Here is a 19,738-nt window from a genome sequence, read left to right as displayed (position 1 = left end):
CTCAGCCCCAGGGAGCCTCCCTGGGGTATTCGAAGCGTTCATGGTTCTCTAAATCCTCAAACACCTATCTGAGCGTTCTTCACTCGCAATGACAGATGGGCCACCAGCCCCTCCTGCTCAGGCGTAAGTGGCTTCCTAGAGCCAGCCAGCCTCCAAGGTGCAGCCAGCCTCTGAGCACCGGCCCAGGGTCCCCTGAAGAAGCAACCAACACCACAGGCCACCCACTGGCCTCAGGACACCCTGCTCCCTCCACCACCCGGGGCCAGGTGCCAGGGGTCAGAGCCAAGCTGGGAACTCTGGCTCCCCCCAGGACACCAGCTCCAGGCATCACCTCCCAACAGGCCAGGCCCCCTTGAGGCTCAGCCCCCTCCTCCCAGCCCCACGAGGCCATTGCTGATTCCAGCCCTCAGTCCCCTGGCCCTGAGCGCCAACTCTCCAGGAAGCCACGGGAAGGAGGGTTAATCTCGAGTTCCTCCCATGATTTATGAGGGTTGCATTCAATTAATGAGATATTGATTTCTGCGCACCCAGCCAGCATGCTTGCTGCGAGTTATTTCACTATGAAACTGATCGCTTTCCTTTTAAAACACAGACTCGAGCTCACAGGGGCCCGCAGACACACGTACCAAGACGTGCTGTAGACAAACACTACAGCCAGAAACACAAGCACCACAGACAGGAGGTGTGTACTTTCTGGGTTTGTCTGTCTGTCTGTCTATCTGTCTACCTCTCACGCACACCACACGGGACACAGGAAACCCCCAGCCTGGTGTCCAGCCTTCCCTGCATTTTTACTGCTCTCCTCCTCTGCTTCAGCCCCTGCCTCATTCCCATCAGAGGTCCTGATGCTGTGAGTGCCCCCCAAGCGATGACTAAGGACCTGCCTGCCCCTCCCCAAGTAAGACCCTCCTTCTCTCCTGCGCCAAGAAATATATATACACGTACGTGTACACATATATATTTCTGTTAGATGGATAGATAGATGTCTTCTCACTATTGATAGGAAGAGAGCTGGAGCTGGACCGCGTGCGTGTGGTTTCATCACTTGGGGAAGGGAGTGGTACCCCATGGGCGGGGCAAAGCCAGACTACGGGGGATAGAGGCCCCACTCACAACCCAGGGCCCAGACTTCCCCTGGAGTATTTTCCTTTTTAACATCTCATATGTTTATTCTATTTAAGACACATTGAGATCCTGCTACATACGCCTTGTATCTTGCCTCTTTTACTTAGACTGTATGAATAAATACATTGCCAGTCAGTAAATCTCTTTTAAAACATATTTTTTAGTGGTTACATTTTATTCCATCACAGATATCCCTACTGTACTGGCCCTTTTCCTAGGGTCTTCTTAATAGTAGTGCTTTTAAGTATCTTCAAAGTACATGTGTCTATTTGGCTGTACCCTCAAGGATAAAAGTCTTATAATTAAAACATACTTGTCAGTTTGATAATTAAACCATTTCTTAAGGGTGGGATTTTTATTATTAGCGAAGCTGAAGTCTTTGTCCTGTTGAATGTTTTTTTGCCTCAAATTCTGCTTTCTTTGCTATAAACACTGCTCTCTAAACTTTCTTTCCCTCTGTGTGTCCTGGATACATTTCTTTTTATTCTTAATTTCTGAGTCATTTGTTTTTACGCCTGTCTTACAAATGGCATATAATTGGATGTTGAGAACCTCTGTCTTTATTAGGGATGTTTAACCCTTCACACTTCTGGCACATTTGATAGGTGTCTGCCCTGGAGTGACCTTCTCACCCACCCGCCAACTACCCCTGACATCCACCAGTCTGGCCTCGCCCCAGCCCAGGAGCCAGACACGCTCCCAGATCTGTCCTGTTAGGAAGGGGCAAATCCAGGGGCTGGGCCCAGCACAGGGCCTGAGAAAAGTGAGGCATATCTTTTAAAATTGAGGCTGAGGTCATCTTAACCGGTAGCATCTCCCCACCCTCACACATAGAACCCCAGGGAAGCTACGTTCCCCGGCACCTGGCCCTGCCAGTACAGAGATGGCCAGGAATGTCTAGAAGCATTTTTGAGTTTTTAAATAAAGCTTTAAAAAAATTGGGAAAAAAACCTCAACTCCTTACCCACAGACAAGAATTTTGATGTATCTTCCTTCCTGCCGTCTCCTCTGCACAGGGACAGGGTGCTGGCTCCCTCTCCCTAAGAGGCTCGGACACTCTTTGAGGACAGAGCTCTCTGACTTCTGTCTCCTGGGTCTTCTCCACTCATCCCTGACGCTCCAGCCCAGACCCCGCACACAGTAGGCACTCAACAAATACGGACCGGCATGAACGCAGACAGCCTCAAACCCTGGCCTTATTTGCCACTGCAGAGAAGCCTTATGGAAAATTCAGAGATCACTACTATTTGGTTTTAGGATACATAATATGATGCCATTTGCAACAAGTCTGCAAATAATCCCAAATTTTGTTTTCCTAGGCTAAAAAAGGCAAATGTGTCTTCCCTGAGGATAAACCAGCCATAAGCGGGAGGCACAGCCCAGAAGCTTCCAAAGGGCAGAAGGAGGGCAGTGGAGGTTGTTCTTTTTTAAGCCACAGATAATTGTAAAGTGAGAAATCCAAGTGCAGGTCACTGAAGAGTTTGCTAGAAACACAGCAGGGTTCGCGTCTGCAGGGTTCTCGCCCGCCAGCTCCATGTTGACAGCCCGAGGGGGATAAGGTGCGGAGGGGGCTGCGGTGTTTGTGCACAGGGGGAGTGGAGGCGAGCAGCCCCAGCGTGCCCTGGACACACCCACTGCTTCTCGCCCGGAAACCAGAAGCAACAGTGTCCCTGAAATTTACGGCTCTGCCCTTGGGGTTTGATGGGCTCTGCTGGTCATGGTAGATTGTTGCTATTTCCTGGGGATGGAGCTGGAGGGGGTGGAGATGAAGGGCAGAGCATGGGAGGGAGGCAAGGCCAGGGCTGGAAGAAACCAGAGACACTGAATGTGCTGGCAGGAGCACATTCAGGAGTCAGGCCTGCCAAGGAGGAGACCTGGACCCGCTGCCCTCACCCTGATGAACAGACCTGTGGACAGAGGCTGGATCCGCAGCCCAGACAGGTGGGAGCACAGCTGGGGGCAGCCGGGAAAGTGGAAAGGATGAGAGGGGGGCGAGGGGCTGAATCAGAGGGGACACAGCAGCATGGGAGAGAATCGCCCTGTGCACGTGGAGAAGAAGCAGTCTCACGCCTCCGGGGGGGTCCATGGGAGCCCAGCAGCTTTGCCTCCGTCTCCTGTCTCTGCCACTGGCCCCTCTGCTTCCCCTCTTCCCACCCCGCTAACCCACAGCTCTAAGAATAGAGTCCCAATGCTACTTACCACAGCTGACCCCTCCCAGACCCCACCACGCTCCGCCAGGGTGACCTTCACACTGGTTCCTTTCCTCCAACACACCAAGCTTGCTCCTACCCCAGGGCCTTTGCACTTGCTGCTCTCTCTACCTCAAATTCTCTGCCCCCCAGCTCCTCACGTGGCTGGCTCCTTCCCATCATGCAGGATTGAGCTCAAATATCATCGATTCCCAAGGGCCTTGCCAGACCGCCCTGTTTGAATAGCCCCTTTCCCAGTCACCCACTGCCTCATCAGTATCTGACTTTATCTCATTTCTTTCTTTTTCTCGGTTACTGTCTGTCTTCCCCGCAGGAATGAGCACAAGGCCCATCACTGTGTCCCCAGCACCGGGAGCAGTGCCTGGAGCTTAGTAAGTGCCAGGACGTATTTCATGAGCAGACAGATCCCTTTAGTTTCTTCAGTCCCTGGAGGGTGAGAGCATTTAACCGGGGACCCAGCACACAGCCGCATAGCCCACCCAGGGGCCCCGACTTCCCGCGGGTGGAGAGCTCCCACCCGGAGCCAGGCGCTGAGGTGGGCTCCTCACACCCACAACTGCATTTCATCCCAGGCTCCAGGACTGTAATTTTAGTGCCTACATTTTCCAAAACAAAAAAATCAGAGCAAAGGTCTAACAAAGGATTTGTTTGCCCTGAGCTGTGAATTAATTGATATGAAAAGTCTTGCAAAGGGATAGAAACGAACCCCTACGTAGCGAACGGCCACCCAGAGCACACCGGTTAGAAAGGTGGGGCCCTGGGGCCATCTGACCGGGGCCCCAGCGCCTCAGCAGCTGTGCAACTTTGAGCAGGCTCATGAACATCTCTGTGCCTCAGATGCCTCCTCTATGCAACGGGGGTTGAAGCCCCCCATAGGTGGCTGTGGGATTGGCAGGATCATGGCGGTAACTCAATAAAGCGAGCTTTCAGTACATGGCGCCCCTTATGAGGACGGGGATGCTGACATCGGCTGACCTGACTGGGCACCCAGAACATTCAACCAGCAAGGCCTGTTGGGGTCGGGACCCACGGCCAGTAGTCCAGCCCAGGCAGCCTATGGGGCGAAGGATCCCCCCACTAGACCAAAGAGGTGGGCTGTGCTTCAGGCTCCGCCCAGCCAGGGCCCCTCAATGACCAGGACTCACCACCATCACTTGCTTTGATTTTGCCCAACACCGAACTTCAGAAATGTCTGGAACTTTGGCTTTTACATCACACGCATTGGCTGAGGCATAGCTTTCCCACAAATTGTCTAAAAGTGTGGATTTCAAACATATTTTTCAGCAGTAGAACACTTTTAGCAAATCACACCGGCCGAGGTATAGCTTTTCCCAAATTGTGTAAAAGTGTGGGTTTCAAACGAATTTTTCAGCAGTTAGAACACACTGAGCAATTCCATCTCATCAAGAACCTCAACATCTAAAAGGTCAGGTGCAGAGTGCCTCCCTGGGATGGGTGGGGTCCAAGCCTCCTCCCTCCACATCCAAGTCTGGGGCCCAGGACTCCCAGCTGGGTCGGCCCTGACCTCACGTCCCCTCATTCTCTGGGATTCAGGAGAACCCGACACTTAAATGCACCACCTGGGTTCCTGGGGCTACACAGAGGCACGTGGGGCTGCAGCACAAAACCTTGGGGAACTTTGCACATTCTGGCCTCAGTGGGGGTAATATTCAGAATGAATAAACCAGGAAATCCTGCTTGCAAAGATGGCCCCATGTCGGGGCTTCCCTGGTGGTGCAGTGATTAAGAATCTGCCTGCCAACGCAGGGGACATGGGTTCGAGCCCTGGCCTGGGAAGATCTCACATGCTGCGGAGCAACTAAGCCCATGTGCCACAACTACTAAGCCCACGCGCCTAGAGCCCATGCTCCACGACAAGAGAAGCCACTGCAATGAGAAGCCCGCGCACCACGACAAAGAGTAGCCCCTGCTCGCTGCAACTAGAGAAAAAGCCTGCGCGCGGCAACAAAGACCCAATGCAGCCAAAAATTAATAAATAAATTAAAAGACGGCCCATGTCCATGGGAGGAGGACAGGTGATCACTATGGCCATCACAGCCAAGTGCATATCCACACATGCCCATCGACATGGACAGAGCTCAAAATCACCACCGTGAGTGAGAAAAGCAGGGGCAACATATGTACAATGGGAAGCCACTTAGGGAAGATTTATAAAAACCACACACTATGCATTGTGTGTGTGTGTGTGTGTGTATGTGTGTGTGTGTGTGTGTGTGTGTGTGTGTGTATGAAATGCATTTCGAGGCCGAATCCCCAGCCCAGCACACAGTGGGGTGCCTCTCTCCCTCCCGGGCCCCTCACCTGTCCACAGGGAAGCGCCTGTCGCCGGCAGCCCGGTGTAGCTCACTGCTGTTCTCCAGCCTGGCCAGCGTGTCCATGCGCCTCAGCATCAGCTCCAGCAGGTCACTCATCTTGCGGAGGACACCGCGGGACTCCGGCCCACCCATCACTGCAGGAAGAGTGTGGGTGCAGTCAGGCACAGCCCAAGCAGCCCGGAGGCCACCGGAGACCACCTGGTGTCTGGCGGGGTGGCTCAGACCCCAGCCCCACCCCCATCTTCTCGGGAAGGGGAGGGGTCAGGAGAGTGAGCCTGCCCCACCCCCTACCCCTGCAGGACAGGAATCCAGAGAGGCCTGGGCCCACCCTGCTCCCTACCAGCTGTGTGACATTGGGATGACCTATTAACCTCTCTGGGCCTCAGTTTTTGCCACCAGCAAAATCTGGCTTTAGACATAATCTCAGGTCTGTGAGAAGACAGGGAAGGCCCAGTAGTGGGACAGGAACCCCAAAACCCCCTAACAGCAGGTTCCAGACAGAACCTGTAAACCAGGATTTCTAAAAGTGTGGTCAGCCATCCACCCGCACCTGAATCTCCCGGCCAGGCTGCTAAAGTCCAGATTCCTGGGCCCTCGCTGTCTAGATCTGCCAATGCAGATCTCTAGGGCATGGGGCCCAGGACCCTGCATTCTGCTTGCTCTTCACGTGGCTCGGATGCACAGGCTGTGAGCCCGTGTTCAAGGGGTTCGGGGCCCCAGCCACCTCCCGTCCCCACCCACTCCCCCAGACACCACCCTAGAAAAACCACTGTGAATTTGTCCTGACTCTCAACCCGGTCTTTGGGTTCCCAGAGATCAATTCCAGGGTTGAGGGGCCGGGAGACCTTGTGAAGAATAAAATTAAATGAAAACGAGGTGCTTCAACCAAGATTCCATTAACCGGCCCGAGACTTTCCACAATTTCCTTACTAATCACTCCCGATCACTAGCATCGCCCAGTGTGGGAGAGCAGCCCTTGCCTTCCTTTTTAATTAAATTTTGTGAAGGTTTTAAGCAGCCCCTCCAAACCATCCGTAGGTGCTCGGTTCCAGACGCTGCAATCCCCAACCGGGCTGCCTGCAAACCCCAGGGGCCAAGCTCTGAGTCGCTCTTAATTAATGAGCTGAATCCATGGGGACGCAGATGCTCCCAGGGACTCCCCAGGCTGCTGGAGGGGCGGGGGTGTCAGGGGCTGCCTTGGGTGGGGCCCCCCAGAATCAGACCCTGAGACAAGGGTTTGAGGGCAAGTCGTTATTTGGGAGGTGAAGGGAAGTGGGGAAGTGACCCAGGGACGAGGAGGCAGCCCAGAGAGGGCATGTCATCAACCTGGGGAAACCAGCAGGTGTAGAACCGGCCTCAGAGTTCTCCCCCGGGGGGCGAGGGGGCCAGGCATGTGCACACCACCTCCCGCCAGTCACCGCTTAAGGGCTGCTCCCAAGGACGGCCATGTTCTGGTACTTTCCACCTGCCGTGGGGTGGCAGAGCCGTCTCCAGCGTGTGACAGGAATCGTGAGGGCTGAGGACGTGGGCACCAACAGCATCTGCTTCTCAGGAAAGGAAAGGGTCAGGGCCCAGCGGACTCAGAGGGGCTACGGTGGACACCTGGCCTCTCACCTGCCTCTGCCGGCACGCCCTGCATGGCCATATGACCAAGGGAGTTGTCATACTGCTCTAAGCCTCAGTGTCCCAAACCCAAGGCAGTAACACCAGGCCCGGTCTGCAACCCAATGTCAAGGTGCCAGGAGCGGGGCAGGAGAGACCACGGCTGGCCACTGAGGACCAGAGGCAGAGACGGGGGAGACGTGGGGAGGGGGGCAGGAGGGGGCCGGTCTCCTCCGCTCCATGCTTGGGACTGAGCCAAGGAGGGGGGCCTAGAGAGGCTGCACGTCACCAGGGCTGCTTGTGACATTTCTGCTTTGCTTGTCCCCATATCCCCTGGCACCAGGCCCGTTCCAGTGACTGCCACCGCTTTCTCACACCAAGTCACCTCCTGGCTGGGTTCCCCTGCCAGCTGAGCCCACCTGAGGTCAGATGGGAGGCCATGGGGAGCTCAGCGGGGGGACCCAGCCAAGCATCAAATCCAGAGCAGGGAGGAGTTGCAGGTTCCTCAGAGAGCCTGGATCCCTGGCTCTGAAGAAAAGGATGGGCATGAATGGGGGGCTGGGGGCCAAGGGTGGGGAGAGCAGAGGAAGCGGAGGACAGACACAGGGTGGGACTGGGTACTGGAGAAACTGGGCTTCAGAAGGAAGGAAGGAAAGAAACTGTCTCCAACCCCTCCCACCCGAGTAGCTGAAAGAGCTAATGGTCTTCCGACTTTCCCCTCAGAAAACTGGATGGGTTTTCAGTTGGGATCAGGAAATTTCACCATAGTGTTAAATGAAGCAAAACTGAGGTCTCTCCCCCCACTCGGCCCCTCCCGACTCACTTGGCCTCAATCGGTTAGTCATTCAAAAAGCAAGATATAAATAGCTCCTTCTCTCTTTCAATTCCACAGAGCTGGGGACAACAGATGACTCTTTCAAATCACTCTCATCTTGAGGACAACCCCCAAAGCCCATCATTCAAACGCAATACCTTGCTTTCCACCAGTGCTTGGAGCACAGAGTGAAACAAGAAGGGAGTTCCCTTCATTTCAGCTAGAGATATCCGAGCCCAGCAGATGATTTGTCCTGACAGCACTTTGCACAGCCCCAGGGGAGCCGCTCATGTTGTGGGCCACCTGATGGACGTCCTGGAGTTGTGCAGTGCACAGCCTGGCCGGCCTCACCGGGCTGCCCTGATCGCTCATAGCTCAGGCTGGGGTGGCCCCTTGCCCAAAGGAGTGGGATGAAAAACGAGAGCGAGGCCATGGCTGGGAACATTCTCAGGCCAGAGCCTGAGAGGCCCCCCAGCCATGCACTCAGGCCCAACTGGACCACAGAGCCTGGGCGGCAGCTGGAACCTGAAACAGCACTCCAGCAGTGCTGAGGCACCACTGCTCCTGGGGTGGCGCTGAGTTCCCACAATGCCTCAGGCCTGGCACCTGCCCTGTCACACGGCTGCCCTCTCTCCGGGCTCATCCCAAGCTTCCTTTTCCCCTCTGAGCTCACTGTCTGTGCCCCTCCCAAGATCTCACTGACAACCATACCCCACCCCCACTCCCAACCCCATCCCATTTCAAAAACTTCAAAATAGCTGATGGAGCCAATGACTGCAAGAGCTGGCCTAGAGCTACAGCGGCCCCAAGAGCCAGACAGAGCCTGGGGGCAGCACTGTGGCCCAAGAAGCCTTGACTCCAGACCTGCTCTGCCCCAACTAGATGGGGGAAGGAGCATGTCACTGTCCTTCTCTGGGCCTCAGCGTCTGTCCCTGCCCCCCACCCACCATGGTCTACAGCCTGGGACCCTTGTTTCTGCTCTTCCCCTAATTGCCCCCAGAGATCAGGGTAATAGAAAAGGAAAGAAGAGTTCCTATAAAAGCCATCAGAATCTCCTTAGCGAGAGAGCTCTGTTTTGTTTTGCTAAAGCCCTGGGCGGGCCAGAGCTTCATCTAGATGCCAGGAGCAATGAGACAGAGAGAAACCTAAATGACCTGCGTATTCAGCCAGGAAGACTGGAGTTGCCCAGCCCAGCCTAGGAGACTAGGAGAGAGGACAAGGCCTGAGGACACGGGCAGGGGGCAGGACAACGACCCAGAGGGGCTAACAGGATGGGGGAAGCTCCGCTGCCTTAGGGATGACCCGTGGGGAAGCGTGGGCGGGGGGGGGGGGGGGGGGGGGGGGGGGGGCTGCAAAAGGCAGGGATAAAAGAGAATTGTCATCTGTTTGCTGTGCTGAGCAGTGGTCCGAACCCCACCCCAAATCCCCCCACCCCTGTGGAGGGTTTAGGGAGGAAGGTGTGTCCTTCCCACTAGGTCAGTGTAGGGGACACAGAGGAGGCAGGAGGGGAGACATCCAGTAGGATAATTCAGTAGAAGCAGGGAATCAGAGCAAGAGGTGACCAGGGAAACATAAGCCCCCTAGAGTATTTGGAGGTATCTGGGAGTTCTGGAGTGCCCTTCATACAAGGGACGAAGCCAATTCTTTAAGAGTGTCAACAGAGGGAATTCCCTGGCGGTCCAGTGTTTAGGACTCTGAGCTTCCACTGCAGGGGGCGTGGGTTTGATCTCTGGTCGTGGAATTAAGATCCCGCATGCCACATGGTGCGGCCAAAAAGAAAAAAAAAAGTCAACAGAAAGAGGGACCCCAGAAGACCAGAGGGCTTATAGGCCGGGGCTAAGGAGACAGATCTCACATGGGTCTGTAAGACCACCTCCATCAGACTGGACGAAGACACCCTCCCAGCCCCTGGGGTTCGGGGGCCACTCCCATTGTCTGCAGATGGTACAGGACTCCAGGAGCTCCTGAGACCTCAGGAGACAGCCCCCCACCAACCCCCCACCCCCGTCACTTCCTGAGGAGCTCCAGGACACTAGGCACATTTTCTGCCCTGGACGAGGCAGGGGGTGGGTCCCGGGAGGGAAGCAGGCCACACACAGCCAGTCCAGCCGCTCGGCCACATGACGTGCCCCCTGGATGCCACCGCCAGCCAGGGCTATCAGCAGAGCGGGTTCCTGACGTGCCTGCCCTGAGTCACCTCACCGCTCTCAGCAGCGGCTAAACTGAAACGTATTTAATGTGAGGCCCCAGTGACACATCTCAGGAGTCACACAGGTTCCCTCCATATTTCCATATAAATAAGGAAAGCTGGGATGCTGAGAGAGACAAATGGTCCTCACATATATCGACAGGGGTGCTTTATCACCCGCCGAGGCCCCATCCCCTCCCCAGACAAGCTCTCTGTTCCTCTCTCCTCTCTGCCCTTTCCCCTTTCTTGTCCCCACCCGCCACCCGTTCCCACTGGTTCCTGAAAACTGAAGGATCCCCCACCTTGCCAGACAGAAGAGACCTCCCAGGCACTTGAGAGGGGGCTGTGAGTTGGTGTTTGCACAGCTGAAGGAGTGTGCACACTTGTCTCTGCACACGGCCAACGCGGAAACCAGCTGAGGCCACGGGACCTCTGGGCAGCATGGGAGACGAGGGCGGGCCCTGGCTCACCCCGCCACTGCCAGCCTCTGAGAATAGAAGCCCCATTAGCACCGAGATCCAGGGCCAGAGCCAGAGCAAGGAACTACGTCTCTGATATTCCCCAGGTTCCAAGGCTGGCCAGGGTCCGGGACGCCTGGCAGGGCCAGTCCACGGGGGAACCTCAGGGCGGACACAAGCAGCTGAAGCAAGGACCTGTGGCCTGCAGCCCTCTCCCCGGAGACGGCCTCTGACCTCTACTTCAAGACAGGACAGAGAGCCAGGAACCGCCACACAGGCTCTGCGGGATCTGCGGCGACCCCAGGAGGGAGGCGTCAGACATAAGTTCAAGTCCCCTCTCATTAGGAGCGAAGCAAGTTCCTCTTAGGACAAGAGCAGGAAAGCAGAGGCAGGAGGCAAGGAGGAGGGACTGGGGTGGGGAGGGAGGACTGCAGAGGGAGCATATAAAAAAAAATCCTCCCCCAGGCCCAAGCTGGGCCCAACTGCGGCACGAGGGAATTAGGCTTAGCCCTCCTTCCAGTTACGATTCTCTGCTCGGGCTACTGCTCCCCTGAATCTTAAGATGAGTGTGCAGAATACAGAATGAGATGTCTGTCACATTTTTATCCCCAAACTAGAGAACTTTATCACGAAATAGGAACTGGCCCACAGGGGAAACCAGAGCCTCCCCAGGGAGACCACAGTCCGCAAGAGGCTGTGGCAGGCGCTCCGCTTTTTAGAGAAAACCCTTCACCCTGCCCCTCCCCCCCCAGCCATGTCCACATCTTCACAGGCTTGACAGGCAAGGAGAGGAGAGGTTATCTCCCTATTTGTGCTCAGACTGTTTTATTGACCAATGGAGGATTTTTCTTTCTAAATCGTTTTTCTAACCCTTAGTGGGTTTCCTTCTGCTTCTGCCTTGGGGCTTCACAGACCCCCGGAACAAACATTATCCAACGTCCAACCCCCACTGTGACCTCCAGTATCGCTCCCCAGACCCCTTCCCAACCGCCCCCCACTTCCAACCCCATCCTTCCCTGGGCGGCTCCTGGGTAGAAGTGCTGGCACTCCTAGGTTGTCTGCAGGGCCACCCCAGGTCCGGGGTGGGGTTCTCATTTGGGGGGTCATCTCTTACAGGACCAGGACTCTAAGCCCACAAAGTCAGCTTAGGGCTTTTCCAAGTCTCTGCTTTGGGTCTGTCCAAGCAAATCCACTTAATCCAAGGGCATGAAAAAAATTGAGGGGACAATGGGACCTGGGATGTGAACCGAATTGGGGTCAGTTCCCAGGGGTTCTCAGAGGGCTCCCTCCCTGTCTAGTTCCTTCTCACAGCCTTTACTTCCATATTCCAGGCACGAAGCTTCCAGCACAGGGGCCTGGGAGGTGTGAAAAGACTTGAAAACACTTGGTCTGAGAACTAATGTCACAACACACAGGAGACCCGGCAACTCCACCCCCAGGTGCACCCAACAGAAATGGCCATATGTGTCCACCGCAGACATGTGCTGGAATGTTCACAGCAGCACAAACGCCCCAAATTGGAAACAGCCCAACGTCCGCCCCGGGGTAGAGTGGATAAATATATTGTGATGTATCCACACAACGGATGCTGTGCAGCAGTGAAAACAAACGTCTGCAACCGCACACGAGACGGACGAATCTCACAAATGTGCTATCGAGAGACGGGGGGCACGCGATGGAACACCTGCCATATGGTTCCATTCTCATAAAGGCAGAGAACCAGGCGACACTCCTCTGTGCTATGAGAAGTAGGGTCCTGGAGTCCTTGGGGAAGGAGTGAGTGGAAGGAGGCCTGAGGGCATTTCTGGGGTTGGATCACACTCCGTTTCTTGATCCAGGTTGCTGGTGCATGCATGGGTTCCGTTTCTGGATACTATACTCCGATAGGAAGCTTAACCACGTGTATGCGTGCGCATGCACACACACACACACACACACACACACACACACACACACACACACACACACACACACACACCTCTAGTCTAACTGCATGACCCTGGGCAAGTCCTCTGCCCTCTATGGCTCTGCCCACCCCTTAGACACAACACCTAGATTGGAGTTGGACCCTTTCTCCCTCTGCCAGGCAAAACTGCACAGTGCAGAGCACGGCAGGACGCCCACAAGCCCCCAGTCCTCTGGGCACTGGGCCCACCCCCTGCCAGGATGGGACCCCCATCCCCCACCCCAGGCAGATGAACAGAAGAACCAGAGCCCAGCCATACACCCCTCCTCCCCCAGTCCCTGACTCCCACCTGCTGGGGCCCTGACCTTGCTGAAGGTCAGCTTGCCCAAGCCCCCTGCAGCAGCCCACCCAGACAGACACACCCCCTTGCTAGGGACGGCACCCAGGTAGCCTGAGCATCGCTCCCTATACCCCTTCCCCTACTCTCCACCTCCCCAAGCTACCCCTCAAGTGCACCTTCACAGCCCCCCCGCCACATCTTCAGGAGTCTCCCACGTAGAGACCTCAGTATCTCCTTGGTCCTCTTTTCCCTAAACATTCTTTCCGGCAATGCCCCCGTCTCAGACTCACCACATCCAGTAAATGTTTACAGAGCTCACAGTATTTGCCAGAAGCTGCTCGAGACCCTTCACATATGTAATCTTCACACCCCCTCATGACAATCCCGGGGAAGAGGGTATGTTAGCCCCGTTTACCAGAGGAGAAAACGGAGGCTCCGAGAGACCGAGGGATCTCTGTGGGTCAGAGAGGGGATAGATTCGTTTACATTCAGGCTAGAATGTCTAATAAATGTGAAATTCCTGCTGGGAGCTGTTGCAGAGTTAAAGAAGTGCGTGTTAAACCGAAGGCATGAATCTAAGGAGACGCCAGATGGCAGAGTAAGTGCCCCTCGGGGCACCGACCCTAGATCACAACCCGTCCTACTGGAGGGTTTATCCGTTGCCGGGAAGAGGGGAGTCGGATGAGGCCTGGGGGGACTTTCCCAGAGGGGCAGAGGAGAGCCCACAAAGCAGCCCCCTGAACAGTTCCAGAAACCCCCTTTGCCCCAGTTTCCCCACGGTTACTGGGAGAGCCCCCATGACACACTGAGCAGCTCTGAACTGTTCTCCATTCTTCCTTGAGCAGGATGAGGGGGGAGCGGGACCCACCTTCAGGAGGAGGTCTCCCAGGCCACCAGTCCATCACACCCCCATGCCACGTGAGCCCATGTAATCCAACCCCTGAAAACGGTCACTGCTTTCCTTCTCTGAAGGTGAGTTAAGTGATGTGGCCAATGGCACACAGCTAGTAAATGAGGAACCAGGGTACAAACAAGGTCCATCTGGTCCCCACAGCCCATGCTCTGAACCTCCATTCCACTGCCTTGTAAGCATCACGTGGGCAAGAATGAAGGACCAGAGAGCTTGGAGATAAGACACGTGAGCCCACGGCAGTCCTGCCCTCTCCCCTGTGCCTGGGCCGAAGGTACAGAATATGTGTATCTCAGAGAGACAGGTGTCATATCCAGAAACCTCAAACCACCCCACTAGAGAAGCAACACAGGCAGCCTCTTCTGATGCCTGGGAGACCCTGGCTCAAAGGCCCCTCCTGGCCTGAGAGGCTAGACCAGCAGAAGCCTGATTACCACAGTCAGGACAAGAGCCAAAGCAGGGTGCAAGGCCCCCACCATTCACACAGCCACCAACGAGGCGGCCAGACGCCCAAGACAGAGCCCCAGAAAGCCTCTTGCAGCGTTAGGCTCAAAGGCTTCCCTCTCCTCTGACCCCCCAACCCCTGCACCCCTTTCCCCACCAACATACCTTCTGTGCGGACAGTGAAGGGGGAGTCCCCCGGGCGCCGGGCTGAGAACTGGCCTCCCAGAGACGTCATCAGGAAGCAGAGTGAGAAGAAGCCAATACCCAGGACAAAAAGCCTGCGGAGACAATAGGGCAGGTCGGGGTTAGGTCAGCACATGCACCCCTACCCTGTAAGGGCTCCCTACGCATGAATGAGTGATGGATGGATGGAGGAATAAAAGACCAGGGGGTTGAGCTCCCAGACCAGTAGGTCTCCCATCACACAGGATAAAGAGAGCTGGACTACAAGGAAGTGGCCACATGCAAAACCATGCAGGACAGGGAGGCATCCTTAAGGTATAAGGTTGGGCAGGTTCTGGTCTCCAGACGGAAGCTGGCTCATTGACAGCAGAGGTCCTCAACGTGTGGTCCCCAGACCAGCTGCATCAGCATCACCTTGGACATATCAGAAATGCTCATTCTTGGGCCCTAGTCCCAGGCTTACGGAATCACACACTCTAGGGGTGGGATAAGCAATGCATTCTAACAAGCTCTCCAGGTAACCCTGATACACGCTCATGTTTGAGAACAACTGGTATAGATGGAAACAGCAGGACCTGACGCCAGCCAGAGGGCAAGTAATTGGTCCAGACAAAACCCACCTGGAGCCCATCAATCACCTGGGCCCTGATCAGCACTTGTGTACACAGGCCTGCTGCAGCAACCAGCTTGAACACATCCTTGTCATGTTCAGGGCAGGGGGTGGGGAAGGGCTCCCATCACTACCAGATGGTAAGATCTAGAAGGGCAGGGTCCTGTGGCTGCCTTCTGTGTCCAGACTCCCCCTATCCACATCTTCACCAGGCAGGCACACGGCAGATTACACCACAGCTCAGAGTAAGCCAACACCTGTGCACAGGGTGTCATACAAGTGTGTGCCGTCCCAGTGGTCAGGGGAGTTGGCCAAAACACGACTGTCTATACTTCAACACATAGTTTTTGATTACATCCCAAGTGCCAAGAACTAAGGTATCCCCAGGGGGACAGCAGGGAACCCACCCTCAAGTCTGGCCCCAGGCTCCTGCTGCTTCCATACTAGATTCTGGGCCAGCACAACCTTAGGGAAGCAGAGGTGGAGGCTGTTCTGGGATTTTGAATCTACCCGAGGACTTGATCAACTGGCAGAGCTGAAAGGGGAGCCCCCCCAGGTCAGGGTGAGGAACCCCATCTCTGGTGGAGCCAGGCTCACCATGGGGGGCCCCCTAAATCATGCCGGAGACCTCCAGCCTTCCCACCTCCACCTCCATCCTCACACCCCACATTTGTTTGTATCTCTATGCAAGACTTGTTTATGCATTTTAATCTTCATTATTTGAAACTGGCAGAGCAGTATTTAATTAAAATTTGATTCATTAAAGAAAACACATAATTGTAGCAGAAAATAAAAGCACAACAAAATTCCCAACCCATACTTAAAGGAAGCTGTTAGAGATTAAGTCAGAGCGGTGGCGGGGGGGGGGGGGGCGCAGAACCCAAAAGCAGATATGGCACTGGGAGCTTCCCCCAGCAGATGGCACAAGGAACACTGCTCCCTCACCTCCCAGGGACCCCTCACTGAATTCTACCAAGCCTGGGGGTGGGACTCTAGCCCTGGGATCCCCAAGATGAAGTCAGGCTGGTCTCAGGGTAGCAGCCAGAAGGACCGTGTAGGGGGAGGGTGGTCACACATTCAGGAAGATCCTGGGGGAAATCAGCGGTTTGTCCCCCCAGCCTGAGGACGAGGATGGGTCTCTCCAAGTTTCTCGCCCCCCACTCCCTCTCCCCTTCCCCAGCTATGGGGTACTTGTACTTAGAGCTGGGGACCTGAGCTGCCAGCGTCCAAAAACCTGCTGTAAGAAAGGTATCTAGGCCTTTAGCCCAGAACCTGAAGCCCCAAAACACCGCATCTGCATCTCTCTCTGCCAGACCCAATCCTGGGGCTATAGTAGATTCAAGTTAAAATGGTTTTGTCCACCCATGTATCCATTCAAGCAACATTCCAGAAGCAATTATAGAATAAGGACCCTGCTGGAGGCTCTGCGAAAACCATCGGGAATAGGGCTCCCAGCTGCCCTTGAGGATTAACAAGTAGGACTGATACGTTGGAGGTCGTAAACCCCCCCACACACACCCCGCATCTGAAGGGGACTTGAAGGCTTCACTGGTGGCTGTGGGTCTCTGTGGGAAGCCTAGGGATACCCTGAGAGGAAGTTACATAACCTGGGGGTGGGGAGGGGAACCTATGCAACCCCACCTCTGCATCCTGCTTTCAGAAAAGAGCCTGAAAGAGCCACAGGGGCAGGACCCAAAGGGAAGGAGCGCTAGGGAGCTGGCGCTGTCCGTGGTGCTGGCGCCAGCCGCTACCTCCTATTGTGCCGGGAAATGTCCAGCCAAGCTGGGGTCAGAGGCTGGGCTTCCCACGGCCTGGAGGGAGGGGGTGGGAGAGACAGGGCTGAGGAGGGTCTGGGTTGGCTAGGGATTTGAGGATTTCCCCGGAGGAACAAGGCCCTTTCCAGAGATGCTAGCTTCCCACCTGCTTCCCATGGGAACTTTAGGGCGTGGGGGCTCCTGACACCCCCAATCACCTGCCCAAGGCTCTATTCTGGGGACCCCCAGCTCTACGGTCGTCCCGAATCCTCTGGACATTGGTGGTCCAGCTTGACCCCTGCTGTCCTAAAGGTTGTCTCCTCAACTCTGCACCCTACGCCGGAGGATCCAATAGCTGGAGGCAATGGCGGGGCGGGAGCCACGTGAACCACGGTCTTTCCATTAGAAGGAAAACCAGCGGGGGGCATGAGAGGGGCCGGGTCTCCGCCTCAGGTCTGGAGGGGAGGGCCTCAGATCTGGCCCCTCCCGCCCCCCAAACTTCGGGCAGAGCCCGTACAGCTCCTGCCTTCGCGGGCTCCCTCCCGCGCCCGGACCCCACCTGTGGCCGCATCCCGAGTGCGGCCCACCCCCGCCCCCCGCCCCGGGCCCCGCCGCCCCCTCGGCGCCCTCCGCGGCTCAGCCCCTGGGCGAGGTGGCATCCTGACTCCGCTGGGCACCCATCGCTTAGCGCCCCTCCCCAGCCCCGGCTGCAGGCCCGGCTCCGATGGCGCTTGGGAGGAGCGAGAGCTGCCCCGGAACCGCTGGGCTCTGGGGGCCCCTGGGGTGGGACTAGCAGAACCCAGGCAGACCCAGACGGCCGTAGCCCTGCCTGGCCTTGACCGCCGAGGTTGGGGTGGGGGGGGGTCGGTCTCCGCTTCCATCCCGCCTCCACGCTCTCGTCGCCCTTCCGCCCCACAGCGCCGCCCCTGCCCCAGCCTCTCCAAGGTCCGCGATCGGGGATCGAATTCTCATCAGAGGGGGTCCTTGCCGCAATCTCGGGGACCCTCCCGTCGGACAGAGGCCCGCACCCCGCGGAGAGGAGTGCGCGCAGAAGGCGGGGTCAGAGGGGGTGGGACAGGCAGAGGGGGTGAGCGGGCCGACTCAGGGCTCCACTGGCCCGCCAGGTGGGGGTACCGCCCCGCCCAGAGCGCTAACTTTGCCGCGGGGTTGGGCCGTCCGCGAGGTGGGGAAGGACCGGAGGGGCAGGGAAGGGGCACCCTGGCTGGGGCGACTTCCAGGGTCCAGGACCACAACATCGGTGACTTATGCCCCCATTCCCACCTTCACACCCCGAATCCTCTCCAACCTAGACCAAACTCGGTACCCGTCCCAGAGTTACACATCCTCCCTACCCGAACCGGAACCCCAGCTCCATCCCTTTCCCAGCCCCACTAGCCACCACCGAGGGCCGAAGCGCAAACCGCCCCCTCTGCTAACGGGACAGGCAGCCTTGGGACAGACACTCGCAGGGGCTGACCTCGCCCACCCCAACCCACACCCCCTTGGAGAAAAACACCTCCCCACGCCAACCGGGAAACAACTTTACCGAAAGGGTCTCAGGGTGACCAGGCATCTTCTGACCATTATCTTCCCATCAGGGTTGACTGTGATCATTGTTCAAACTTGTCTGGGCGAGGAGCCGCGGGCGAAGCCGGACGCACCGTCCCGGGCCCTGCTCCTACCACGTCCGGGCCACGAACCCGCTGCGGGCCGAAGCCGGGTCCGAGCGACGCGGGGGCTCAGCGGCTTCGCTGCCCGGGCCGTGGCCCGCGGAGTCGGCGCAGCCTCGGCGGGCAGGGGAAGGGGAGCGCGGCGCGGCTGCCGGAGGGCGGCGAGGGCGCCCGGCCGGGCCGTCTCTGCGTCTCTGCCCTCCCCGCTTCACATTCTGGGGGCCGGGAGGCGGCGCGCCCCCAGACCGCCGGCCACGCGTCTGCCTGCTCGGGCTCGCTCTCTGGGCGGGACGGCGCCGCGGCGCGCAGACAGGCTCCCCGCCGCGGTCGCCCTCATCCCCGGGCCCGCGCCCTCGGTGCCGGCTAGAGGCGGCCCCGGGCCCGCGCCCCGGCCCCTCGCGCCTCCGGGCCGCGCCGCTCCCGGGCCCCGCGCCGCGCTGCGCCCATGGCTCCGGGCAAGGGCGCCCGGCGCCCGCCCTGCCTCCCGCTCGTTCGTCTGCCCGCGCTCGGGTGTCCGGCGTCCGGCCCCGCGCTGCGTTACGCCCGGAGGCGCCGCATTGTTTCCCTGGAGGAGGCGGCCAAGCAGCGGCTGGGGCGGCCCAGGAGCGGCCGCCGCGCTTCCTCGACGCGCTGGCGCCACCTCGTGGCTGCGGCCCAGCAGTGCGTTCTCCCGGCCCGGGGCGGGGCGCGGGGGGCGGGCGGCGGGCTGGATTTCGGAAGCATCCCGGGTGCCACCAGCTCTGAGGGCCGAGGCCTGCTTCGGCTCCTGCAGAGCACAGAGGAGGTCGGCGCTGGGAGGCGATCCCCGCTTCCGCGCGGTGCCAGGGCCCTCCCTCCGGTCGCCGCCGCTGCCTCTGCCGCCACAGTGGGCTTCTGCAATGGCCCCTTCACACCCACAGTGATTTCGCTTTGCAACCTTCGCCCATCCTCTGGCCCTCTCTGAACAGAAACTGCAGCAGCTCCCCTTTGCTTTCTGATTTCAAACTCGGCCTGTGACACTGAGGCTCTTCCACTGATCCCAGAAGCAATGGCGCGCCCTGTGGGTCTGGGTTCTAGTTTCAGACCCTCCATTGACCAGTGGGTGATGCCTGAGAGTCAGGGGGACTCCCGGGCCTCGGTCTCTCTGCTATGAAATGAGAGTGACCCGAGGTTCACTAATGCACCTTCCAACTCTGTAAAGCGTGCACA

At 57.5% G+C, this 19,738-nt stretch overlaps 1 protein-coding gene across 2 annotated transcripts in view; it reads right to left on the bottom strand.

The window, feature by feature from the left end:
• MGAT5B (alpha-1,6-mannosylglycoprotein 6-beta-N-acetylglucosaminyltransferase B) overlaps window positions 1-18,494 on the bottom strand; it is a gene marked incomplete at both ends in the record, with an annotated part of 66,595 nt that extends 48,101 nt beyond the window's left edge. For both annotated transcript variants that reach the window (XM_082860216.1, XM_082860217.1), the window contains 3 exons: window positions 5,658-5,805; window positions 14,499-14,611; window positions 18,427-18,494. In XM_082860216.1, coding sequence (XP_082716342.1) covers window positions 5,658-5,805; window positions 14,499-14,611; window positions 18,427-18,494 — 329 coding nt within the window. The remainder of the gene's footprint in view (window positions 1-5,657; window positions 5,806-14,498; window positions 14,612-18,426) is intronic.
• Window positions 18,495-19,738: the final 1,244 nt, after the last annotated feature.

This window comes from Leucopleurus acutus (genome assembly GCF_964270905.1).
Source record: "Leucopleurus acutus genome assembly, chromosome: 19".
Classification (NCBI taxonomy): domain Eukaryota; kingdom Metazoa; phylum Chordata; class Mammalia; order Artiodactyla; family Delphinidae; genus Leucopleurus; species Leucopleurus acutus.
Note: the sequence above shows the minus strand (reverse complement) of the source record. Positions and strands in the feature narration are given on the sequence as shown.